This window comes from Pelophylax lessonae (genome assembly GCF_965119305.1).
Source record: "Pelophylax lessonae genome assembly, chromosome: 9".
Taxonomy (NCBI): domain Eukaryota; kingdom Metazoa; phylum Chordata; class Amphibia; order Anura; family Ranidae; genus Pelophylax; species Pelophylax lessonae.
Genome location: NC_138776.1, coordinates 183,828,890 through 183,841,145, shown reverse-complemented (window position 1 = coordinate 183,841,145; position 12,256 = coordinate 183,828,890). Strand labels below are relative to the sequence as shown.

The window sequence follows — 12,256 nt, the reverse complement described above, 5'->3', positions numbered from 1 at the left end:
TTAACGCATAATGGCAGCGATCTGCGATTTTTTTGCGGTACTGCGACATTGCGGCGGACAGATCGGACCCTTGACTGACATTTTTGACACTTTTGGGGTTACCAGTGACATTTCTACAGTAATCAGTGCTATAAATATGCACTGTTACTGTAAAATTACACTGGCAGTGAAGGGGTTAACTTTTTTTGAGAGGGAGGGGTTATGTGTGTCCCTAGGGGCGTGATTCTAACTGTGATTGGATCTGGCTTGAGGTGTAGGAACAGTGATCAACGGTCCTACATAGTAGAACCGTATGATCACCATTCCTACACAGGAGAGAATGACAGGCGGCTTGTTTACATCAGCCGCCTGCCTTTCTCCCTCTGCACCGACGATCGCCGAGTGACCGGCGGACATCGGGTCCGCCGGTCACACGCGCGGGGGGGGGGGGGGGGTCCATGACCACGTGGGAGCGTGCCTCCGGCTGCGCGCGCTCGCTCCCCAGAGCCTCACAGGCTAGCGACGTAGTACTACGTCGCTCTGCCTGTGAGGGGCTGACTGCCGCAGTAAATATATTGCAAGCAGTCGGCAAGTGGTTAAATTACTTCCCATAGGTGAAGTAGTAACTGATTTAAATGGTTCATATTAAAGTAAAAACAATTGTTCTATACTTACCTGCTCTGTGTAATGGTTGTACACAGAGCAGCCCCAATGCTCCTCTTCTGGAGCCCCCTGCTCCTCCCCCTTCCATGTATGTGCCCCACTTTCTATTCGGGCACTCAAGTGGGCTCAAACCTGAGCTGGGCTCTGTGCATCCATTGACACAGAGCGCAGCTCAACCCCAAACCCCGCTCCCTCCTGACACACTGTGGTTGACAACTGCCTTCATATCCAGTGGAGGGAGAGGAAGGAAAGAGCCACTGATCTTGGGCACAGCGCTGGATTAGGAAGGGGCTCAGGAAAGAAAGAGGGGGGCTGAGCTGCACACAGGCTTTTTACTGTAGTTCATTGAATGCTTTTAGAACCACTTTAAGAAGAAGAAGCGATTTTAAAGTGTTACCAAACCCAGGAGCCTGCATTCACTATATCTGATCTCCGACAGTACACAGAACATGGAAATGCAATTATTTTACTAAATATAAACTGCTAAATACCTTTTCTCATCAGCAGTTTGAGCAGTCTTGTGACTTCTATCAGTGTCCAGCCAAGCACTGGTTAAAGTTTCTAGGAGTTTTCTGACTGACCTATGAGAATGCAGGACCCCCTGACCCTCTGTCTGGACAGTGCCGATTGGCCCCGTGCCCTCCCACGAAAAAAAAAAAAAAAATAGCAATACACATCAAACTGAGCATGTGTAGCCCGACTCCATAGACTCTGTGTTATCAGGAAATGATTAGGAGTCAGTGGCAGAAGGAGAGGATCGGAATCAAACAGCCTTTTTACACAATGCGAAGGATTAACACCTTAGGTTCCATAGTGAGTAGAACAAGCATGCTTTACTGCATATACACACTGATTTTACTGTTGTGGGTTGAGAAACACTAACGATTCACAAGAAATATAGTCACTTGCATAGGCGTGCGTAAGAGGTGTGCCTGGGCACATCCTAATCACCCTGTGCAGGGCAGATTCCTACTGCTGCTATTTCACTAAAATCGTGTAGCTTTAACTGCGCAGATGAAATAGCTGCCAGCACATCAACCAACATAAAGTTGTCACATAGATATTACAATAAAAAGTGCAGCGCTAACAAATGATTGACACAATCCAGTGACAGTGTATCAAAACAGAAGTGAAAAGGGAAACAAATAAATACAATAATAAAAAGTACTTGGGAGGACTTATTGTATTTATTTGTTTCCCCTTTCACTTCTGTTTTGATACACTGTCACTGGATTGTATCAATCATTTTTTAGTGCTGCACTTTTTATTGTAATACTACACGGCCCTACTGACACCATCCACCTCCCTACTAACTATGTCCATGTTTTAATACATTTGGGGTGCACTTCCTAATGCAATAGGCTGCGCACACCTATGGTTACTTGTTAAAATGGAACTTCATTCTCTCAATAAACATTGGCTATTTGCAATCCTGATTGCTGCTAGTATTAGTAAATAGGAAAAGTATATTCTATATACTTGTTTTAAACATTTAGTGCCGGTTCACACTAATACGACTTGTCAGGAGACTTGATCAGCCTGGCAAGTCGCGCACCGTCGCGGTCCATTGTGTGGTAAAGGAACGGTTCTAATAGGAGCGACACAAGTCGCTCCGACTTAGAAAAAGGGTCCTGTACTACTTCGGGGCGACCTGGAGGCGACTTGCATTGACATTCATTTTATGAAGTCCGTGCAAGTCGTGCCGAAGTCGCGCTGCACACGACTTCACAGGTCGCCCCCAAAGTCGTGCCGCTTCAGTGTGAACCGGCTCTTAGGGTTTTGTTCACATTTCTTCAGTTACTTCATGGTTTCTAGCCTAGGCAAATGAGGTCATACATGCCAGGAGTCTTCAGTAGGGGAGGAGGGTTTTTTCAGCTAAGCCCACCCTCCTTCCTGCGCTAAGGGCAGATGGATTCCAGGAAGTAAATGCTACATGAATCATCTGCCCTTACTCAAAATGGCCACAACCAGAAATGCTAGGGGGTGCTTTTCTAAGTGATTTTTCAGCAAAAGAAAGCATGGGGACATAGATGGATGGGGGGAGTTTGCTTTGAATAATAAAAATTAATTAAATAGTGTTTTTGGTGTTTAAAGGCAGTGCAGTTCCACTTTAACCACTTCCAGACCACCCACCACATATATACTGCAACAGGGCGGCTCGCCTGAGCAAAATCACATATAGGTACGTGATTTTGTGCAGGGATTATCAGGGGTGCGCGCCTGCTGCTGGAGCGCAACTCCAGCTATGATTAGACACAGCAGGAGCCAATCAGTGGGTTCGGGGGTCACCGGCCATCTGCAATCAGTTGTGCAGGAGAATGACAGAATGGCTGTCTGCCTATGTTAACAAGGCAGACGGCTGTTCTGTCACAGAGAAAGAGTGAGATCCTGTGTTTCAGGTAAGCTGAAACAAAGAGCTCTTTTCCTCTAGCACATCCATCCCCCACACAGTTAGAAAGAATTCCCTAGGAGCACACCTAACCCCTTAAACACCCCTAGAGTTAACCCCTTCCCTGCCAGTGTCATTTATACAGCAACAGTGCATTTTTTTTTAGCACTGATCACTGTATTGGTGTCACTGGTCCCAACAAAGTGTCACTTAAGCCCTGTACACACACACCGAATGTCGGCCGAATGATTGGCCGTCTTTTGTCCGGTGCTGTCCTGTCGGTTGAAAAGTGCTAAAGACTGCACACGAATTTTGTTGGCCAACAACAGCCGACTGCAGAAGTGATGTCATATGATGGTTAACTTTCCATGTGTTTTTTCTTCTCTGAGCATGCCCAGTCTTGCTAATCTGCTGTTAGTCGGCCGAATTCTGTACTGACTGAGTAACAATCGGCCGTTCTTTGTTGGCCTACAAAAATTTTATAGCCTACACACCAGATTTTGTTCAGCCGAAAAGTCGCAGTCGGTTGTCGGAAGCATCATACTAACAAGCCTACAATCGGCCGATCGGTCGTCGGCCGAATATTTACGGCTGACAATCGGTACGTGTGTACGGGGCTTTAGTGTTAGATCTGTCCGCCGCAATGTTGCAGTCCTGCTAAATATCGCTGAAAAAAATAAATAAACAAAAAATGCCATAAATCTATCCAATAATACCCCAAAATACACTTATTAGGATTTGTTTAACCATATATCTCGCAGAATACATATTGGCTTAAATTGATGGAAAAAAAACATTTTAAATTTTTTTTTTGGAATGTTTTATAGCAGAAAGTAAAAAAATATTTTTTTTTTTCAAAATTTTCAGGCTTTTTTGTTTATAACCTAAAAAATATAAACTGCAGAAGTGATCAAATACCACCAAAAGAAATCTCTATTTGGGTACATGATCGCACGACTGCGCAATTGTCAGTTAAAGCACTGCAGTGCGGTATCGCAAAAAAAGGCCAGGTCATTAAGGGGGGTAAAGTGGTTAATATCTATCTCAGCTGAATTCTGAGCAGTGCAAATAACAGTCAAAGAGTTAAATCTGTCCCTGCCTAGAGATTGGAATTGCCTGTATAGCTCTTCTGTTTACCTCCATTTTTATAGCACTGAAATCCTACTCAGCAACAAAGAACATTGCTATTCCTTTACTTGTGAAACTGGGATGAAAAACATGACTTGTAATTCAAACAACACAAGCTCTTCTGCTTATTTTACCATACTTGCTCTAAAATTCACATTTTCTACATCAAAGCACACTTTTTGCACCGTATGCCAACACTTGTAAAATGCCATATGTATTAAGAACATGCAGGGGACTCGGATACCTCTCTAGTGCTGTCACTGCAGAAGAAAAGGCTTTGTTATCCAAGAATTGGACCATTTGATAACACAACCAAGCTTTGATCTCAAATACACTTTACAAACAAAGTGTATTTGTATGGAAACAAAAGAGTTTATAATAAAATAAAATTGAAGTCTTCAATAAACATTGTTGCAAACAATTGTACCGTTTTCTAGCAATGTGGTTAAACTACAAAACAAAACCTTGCTGCAGACCAGTTATCACACTACGCTCAACTGATGCAGAACCCCTTAGAATCGTCTTTCGGGACATAAGCCTCCTATTAGGCCTTGTCCCCACAGGTGTACTTAAAGTGGTTTAAAAGGCTAAAGGTTTTTTACCTTACATGGAATGTTTGAAGGGAAAAAAACCTTCTGTATGCAGCAGGCCTCCAGCTCCCCCCCCCATTACTCTCCTGAACCCCCTCTCGATCCAGCGATGTGCACAAGAGCTGAGCTTCTCTCAGGTCTCTCATTGGCTCCTGCTACTGTCAATAACAGCCAGTGAGCCCATGAGGAGAGAGAACAAGGGCGGAACCACGTCTGTCTTATAGACGCATAGAGCAGGTCTCAGGAGCGAGCACACACCAGTGCCCCCGCGAGCAAGCGGCTTAATATTGGGGGCACTGGAGGAAAAAGGAGGAGCCAAGAAGAGGCGGGGGGACCCAAGAAGAGGAGGATCCACTACACAGAGCAGGTATGTTATTTATTATTTATTGAATCTTTAGACCCCGTTCACACTGGGGCGACGCTACTTGCCGGGGCGACCTCATAGGTCACGGCGCGCTGCTCGACCAGGTCGCCTGACAGGTCGCCCCAGTGTGAATGGAGTCTTAAATGTCACTTTAGGCATACGCCTCAGTGAAAACCATGTTTGCCCTCCTAGGGGTTCACAGGTGTTCCATGCGCAGGCAGTCACACTCATTTTAATTAGGTTGCAGCAGCTGCTGCTCCCAATCTGACAGCCTCATTAGACATACCTATAGCCGCTGAATCCCAACTGACATACATGGGCCTGCATGCAGATGCACAGACTTGTGCATCCCTGGGGGGGGGGGGGGGGGGGACATGGTCCTTGCACAGACATATGTTTAAAGTGGTTCTAAAGTATCAAGGTTTTTACCTTTATGCATGAAGTTAAAAAACCTTCTGGGTGCAGCTCCTCAGCCCCATCTCAATCCAGCAATGTGCACGAGAGCAGCAGCTCTCCTGGATCTCTCTCTCCTCATTGATTCCTAGAGCAGCAGGAGCCACTGGTCCATGCTGCTGTCAATAACAGCCAGTGAGCCAATGAAGAGACAGAAGGGGTGGGGCCAAGCCACACTCGGTGTGTGAATGGACAAACAGAGCGCGGCTCAGGAGTAAACCTTCCCAAGTGCCCCCATAGTAAGAGGCTTGCTATTGGGGTCACTAGGCAGGGGGGAGGGGCCACCGGCAGGGGGCCCAAGAAGAAGAGGATCAGGGCAAAACCACTGCACAGAGCAGGTAAGTATATCATGTTTGTTATTTAAAAAAGTATTTACACATATTTATTTAGAATCACTTAAACCCCCTGACGCCGGACACACGCATATTTTGCAGCCGTTTGGCGGTGGGCCTTAAAACACCTCACCGTGCTGAGAGCTCCCTGCTTGTTAGCCGGGATTGGAAAGTTCCCGATATATAGCTGCGTTCAAGAGTTTTCCAATCATGTGACTGCCAATGACAGCGGTCACATGACCCCAAATGTCCACCTCCAACTCCCAGCTTTTAGAACTCAGAGACCAGAAGGCGATTGGTGCAAACAGGTTGAGTACACCCATGAGAACAAGTCCTCAACATTTGGATATGTTGGTGTGAGGCAAGAACCCCCATCATGTATACATTTCTCTCGGGATGTCCCCACTGGACAAATTCACGGTTTTACCTGGGTACCATTGTCATCAGAAAAAAACGTGAGGGAAAAATCGAATGCTGAGCGATGCCTGGGACAGGAGAAGAGGGGAAATCATCCATTGAGGACACTTATTTAGGCAACAACTGTCTATAAGGGCATTTCATTTACGTTGGGGAGATTTTCTCTCGTTTCCTTTTGTTACTCTGAAACAGGAAGTGATAAAAAACAATCTCTCTAATGGGATACAGACGATAAAACAAACGTTTAAAACGCAGCAGCTGGTGTATGGCGAGAAGGCTGCCATGCTGCTGCGCTTAACATAGTCAATTGTATGGCAGCTTTTTTTTTTTACTTAAATAAAATGTCAAAGTGTAATTTCATACAGCTCTATCCCCCGCGGGGCAATGTGATGCGGTGGATTGCGTTGTATGGAGCTATGCTAAGAAACAGTATTGCATCCTGTAGAACCGACCCAATAGAAAACAAGGCATTTGTTCTAGGTGCTGCGACTGTGCGGGGTAAGGCTGCTGAGTGCAATCCTAACACAGCCCTAAGGCTCCATTAACACTTGTGCGACTTGTCATGCAACTTTGGACACAAAATCACATCACAAGTCGCGGCTCATATATTTTAATGGAAGCTGCTCAAATCTATGCGACTTCAATTCGCTGTCTTTAACCACTTCAATACTGGGCACTTTCACCCCCTTCCTGCCCAGGCCAATTTTCCCCTTTTAGCGCTGTTGCATTTTGAATGACAATTGCGCGGTCATGCAACACTGTACCTACACCAAATTTATGTCATTTTCCCCCCACAAATAGAGCTTTCTTTTGGTGGTATTTAATCACCTCTGGGTTTTTTCCTTTTTGCTAAACAAATAAAAAAAGACCGAAAGGTTTGAAAAAAAAAAAAAGTTTTTTGTTTATGTTATACAATTTTGTAAATAAATACGTTTTTTCCTGCACTGACAGGCACTGATGAGGAGGCACTGATATGTGGCATTGGTGGGCACTGATAGGTGGGATTGATGGGCACTGATAGGTGCCAATGATGGGCACTAATGGGCACTGATAGGCGGCACTGATAGGCGACACTGAAAGATGGCAATGATGGGCACTGATAGGGGGGCTCCCTGAGCTCTGATTGCCATGGTGGCCGTGGTTCTAGTGGCACCCCCCCCCCCCCCGAGGGTCTGCACTGGTAATCAATGATCTGATTACCAGTGCCGACCCTCCCTGTCAGGGGAGCCACCGATCGGCGCTCCTTTATCGTGCCTGTCAGGCACGAACTAAGGAAAGCCGATCAACGGCTCTTCCTGTTTACTATGTGACCAGCCGTGATTGGACACAGCTGGTCACATGGTAAAGAGCCTACGTCATACCGAGATCGGAGATGCAGGGAGTCACACTGACACCTCGCATCACCGGGGGGCGCGCAGAGCTGTATTATCCTGCCGCCGTCATACGATGTCCAGTCAGGATAATACAACCACAATCCTGCCGTCAATTTGCTATAGGGCGGGCGGGATGTGGTTAAAAAGGCTCCTGTATCACTTTGATGCCACAGACTGCAAAGTAGGGTTGCACAGATACCAATACTAAGCATTACCACGAGTACTCGTGCGAATGCTCCCATACCAGAAACCAATACCCTTGCGCCATATCAAATGAATGACCTCAAATTGCACTGCAAAGAATCGCATGCAATTTGAACAGGAACGTGGTGAGCTTCCTGTCCGGATCGCATGTGGCTTCCCCCCGCTGCTCCTGTTTGAACTAGGGATCGACCATGCCGATATATATAGAGGGCCGATCTGCACTTTCCCCGATATATCGGAACCGGCCCCTGAGGTTACCGATATTGCCGACATTCCAGGAAAGTGCTGTACCGGAGTGATGCCTGCAGCTAGAAGCATCACCCCGGTACCGGCGTCCATAGCCGACGGTCGGCTGTCTTGTAATGACAACCGATGCGGCTGAGAAGCCGCTTGGCTGTCAATACAAGGAGCAGGAAGGGACGTCCCCCCCCCCCCTTCCCCCCCGGGAGACACGGGCATCCTACCTTCATGGCCGCCGAAGAGAAGACCCGATCAAAGTCGCATTCGGCACTGATTGAATCTCCATGTAAAAACCCGGAAGTGATGTCATGACATCACTTTCGGGTACTCTGCGCCAGATTTAAAAAAAATGACAGCATTCAAAACAGCCAAACTCAGCTGTTTTGAATGCTTTTAGGTGCAGAGGAGGGATTTGGGGTCTTTTAGACCCCCAGATCCCTCCACAACTGTACCTGTGAAAAATAAAAAATAAAAATTTTTTTTTAAATGTCCGAAAATATCGGCCGATACCGATAGCCAATCACCAAAATATTGGTAAAAAAACGATATCGGTCGATCACTAGTTTGAACTAGGGCTGCCACGACGTGTCGACTACAAAAAATCGTCGACGTGGGTGAAAGGCATCGACGTGTCACGTCACACGCCCCCTGGCTGGCCGCAGCGCCGCTTGAAGCATTGCCGGCTGGGTGAAACCCCCCCCCCAGGCTCCGTCCACACCGATGTTGGAGACAAGAGGTGAGTGCTGACTGTCTCCAGCACCCCCGTACTCCGCCACAGCTTCTGCCGCAAAACATTTGCCATCCTCCCCGATCACCCAGCTACTTAGAGATGTCATATGTGCGGCGCTACACCAGCTTGTACTGTACTGTGGCGGCTTGTAATGGTCTGTACTAGGTGGGAGGGCTTACTGAGGGGTCTGTACTGGGAGGTGGGCTTACTAAGTGGTCTGTACTAGGTGGAAGGGCTTACTGAGGGGTCTGCACTGGGAGGGGGGCTTACTAAGTGGTCTGTACTAGGTGGGAGGGCTTACTGAGGGGTCTGTACTGGAAGGGGGGCTTACTGAGGGGTCTGTACTAGGTGGGAGGGCTTACTGAGGGGTCTGTACTGGAAGGGGGGCTTACTGAGGGGTCTGCACTGGGAGGGGGGCTTACTAAGTGGTCTGTACTAGGTGGGAGGGCTTACTGAGGGGTCTGTACTGGGAGGGGGGCTTACTAAGTGGTCTGTACTAGGTGGGAGGGCTTACTGAGGGGTCTGTACTGGGAGGGGGGGCTTACTAAGTGGTCTGTACTAGGTGGGAGGGCTTACTAAGGGGTCTGTACTGGAAGGGGGGGCTTACTAAGTGGTCTGTACTAGGTGGGAGGGCTTACTGAGGGGTCTGTACTGGGAGGGGGCTTACTGAGGGGTCTGTATTAATTACAGGATTAATTAGCTAATCAAAAAAATACTCAATTAAGCAAAAAAAATAAAATAAAAATAATCGTTAGATTAGTCGACTAATCGTAAAAATAAATCGGTCGATTGGTCAACAGACAAATTAATCGTTAGTTGCAGCCCTAGTTTGAACCCAGCCTTGTCACTTCAGCCGGGTTTCCACTGAACAGGAAGCGCATCACATTCCTGTTCAAATTGCATGCAATTCTTTGCAGTGCAATAAGAGCCCATATTCATTTTGTTTGGGCTCAAATCGCACCACAAAGGTATCAGTAATTGGTATCGGTAAGTACTTGAGCACATGTATCAGTACTCCTCAATAGAAAAATAAAAACAGTATGGATACAACCCTACTGCAAAGTAAACTCCTAAAGTTTCAAGTTGCATCTCAATGTTATCAATGCGACAGTTGTGAAAAATCAACAGCCAAAGTTGCATCAAAGTCGTAATGGAAAACGCACAAGTGTGAATGGAGTTTAAAAGATGTCCATACACTAACAGATTCCTCCAACCATTGTAAACAATGGGAATGGACAAAGCTCCTGCTTTGGCAATGCCATTCTGACACCCAAACAGTTCCTGCATTGAATGTATGTAGGCGCTGTTTGACCGACAGTCAGATTTTGCAATGAATGTTGTCGGGCAGAGTGCTGCCGACAGGGCCACCCACTGATCAAATTTTGTTTGTTTTTTTTAGGATCAGACAGTTGTCACTGCCACAAGTGTCCCCATTGGGCCTCCCCCCCCCCCATTCCTGTTCTGGTGGCTAATCAAAATCTTGGACTTCCCATTTTTTTTCCTGGTGACAACTAGAGAGGGTGAATCTCCCCATCGGGGTCAAAGACAGCAATAAAAATAGTATGATGAATCTCACGTCCCAAAGTTTGCTCTTCAATTACTTTAGGAAGGTGAAAGTAAAGTGAATTTCGCCCAAGTCTCCCAATTTTGTTGGTGAATTGGGTGAGTTTGGTTGATGTGTGTACTAGTAACCTGACGTCTCACCTGCCGTTTCCCCGCTTCCCATACCGTTCAAGTAAAGGATGGACAAGAGATGGGGTTCCGTCTTCTCCAGGGCGACCCGCAGATCTTGGAAGTGGTCCTTGTCCTTCACCAGGAGCATCTTCAGCAGGAGGTCCACTTTGTCCCTGTTGGTGGGACCACTGCTGTCCAGCTCTTGCCTGTCCCTGAGGGTGAGGGTTCCGGCCTCCTCCAGGAGGTTCAGCAACCGGTCTGCATCACTGATGGACTCCACCAGGTTGTGGTGGCACTGTTGGAGTAACTCCCTGTGTTTGGGCTCCATATTACACAGGGAACAGGGGAGGGGGGGTGAGAAAGAACCGCTGAGTCTCCCTCCTCCTCCTCTGTTAGTGAGTCCTTAGGAGTTCCAGGCCCAGCAGGAGCCCTCAGTGTCCAGTCTGCACAGCCAGAGCCGAGCACAAGCCTGCCCTGCTGGATCCTCCGCCTGCACACAGCCTGCAAGCAGGAGCAGCAGCAGCCATATTGGCCAGCCGGGGAGGGCTGCAGAGCTGCATGCTGTGTGCCTCACCTCAAATCTTCCAGCTCTTCTCCCTCCTTCCTTCTAAAGTCTTCCCAGTCAGCAACGGCAGGGGGGGGGAATATCTGCTCCCTCCTCCTCCTCCCCCAACATAGACTCTGCTCTGCTTCCTGCTACATGACTAGGAGAGCCCGGGCAAACTCTGCGCTCCCCCCTCCCCTCATATGTCCCACAACTCTCACTCACTCTACCCTCTATATACTATACTATACTATACTATACTCTCCTCTACTATCCGCTCCGCTCCGGGGACAGTCCACCACACCGCTTCTCCTACTTCTTTCCTCCTCTCTGTCTCCTCCTCTCCGTCCCTCTGCTGCTTCCTCCTCTTCCCTCAGTCCCTCCCCTTCTCTCTGCCTGGGAATATCTACTCTGCTCTGTCACATCTCTGCTCCCCTCCAGGTACCTACCGACCGACCTCTGCTCTGCTCCCTCCAGGTACCTACCGACCGAGCACTGCTCTGCTCCCTCCAGGTACCTACCGACCACTGCTCTGCACTCCACAGCGGGAAACTACGTGTCCCCAAAGCAACATTTATTACAAATCAGTGCATGTGGGGGCTTTCTCTTTTCTTTTTTCCTTATTTATTTACTTATTTACTTCCCTTCTTAATGTCCTTTCTTTCTTTTTTCTTTCCTTTTTTTATTTTATTTATATAGTTCCTCTTTCCATTTTTATTCTTCCTTTTTGTCTTTTTCTTCTGTCTTTCTTTCTTTCTCTTTAATTCCTTCTTTCCTTTCCTTTCTTTCCTTTCTTGTGTCTCTTTTTTTCCCTTTTTTTTTTCTTTTCCTTTCTTTCTTCCTTTCCTTTCTTTTCTTCCTTTCTTTCCTTTTTGTCCTTTCTTTCTTTCTCTTTAATTCCTTCTTTCATTTCTTTCCTTTCTTGGGTCTCTTTTTCTTTCTTTCTTTCTTTCTCTTTAATTCCTTCTTTCCTTTCTTTCTTGGGTCTATTTTCCCCTTTCTTTCTTTCTCTTTAATTCCTTCTTTCCTTTCTTTCTTTCTTTCCTTTCTTGGGTCTCTTTTCCTTTTTTTCTCTTTCTTTCTTTCTTCCTTCCTTTCTTTTCTTCCTTTCTTTCCTTTTTGTATTTTCTTTCTTTCTTTCTCTTTAATTCCTTCTTTCCTTTCTTTCTTGGGTCT

At 46.8% G+C, this 12,256-nt stretch overlaps 1 protein-coding gene across 6 annotated transcripts in view; it reads right to left on the bottom strand.

The window, feature by feature from the left end:
- DLG5 (discs large MAGUK scaffold protein 5) overlaps positions 1–11,271 on the bottom strand; it is a 235,608-nt gene extending 224,337 nt beyond the window's left edge. For all 6 annotated transcript variants that reach the window (XM_082268205.1, XM_082268207.1, XM_082268208.1 and 3 more), the window contains exon 1: positions 10,567–11,271. In XM_082268205.1, the coding sequence (XP_082124331.1) occupies positions 10,567–10,864 (298 nt within the window). In that variant the 5' untranslated portion in view covers positions 10,865–11,271. The remainder of the gene's footprint in view (positions 1–10,566) is intronic.
- Between the last annotated feature and the right edge of the window lie 985 nt (positions 11,272–12,256).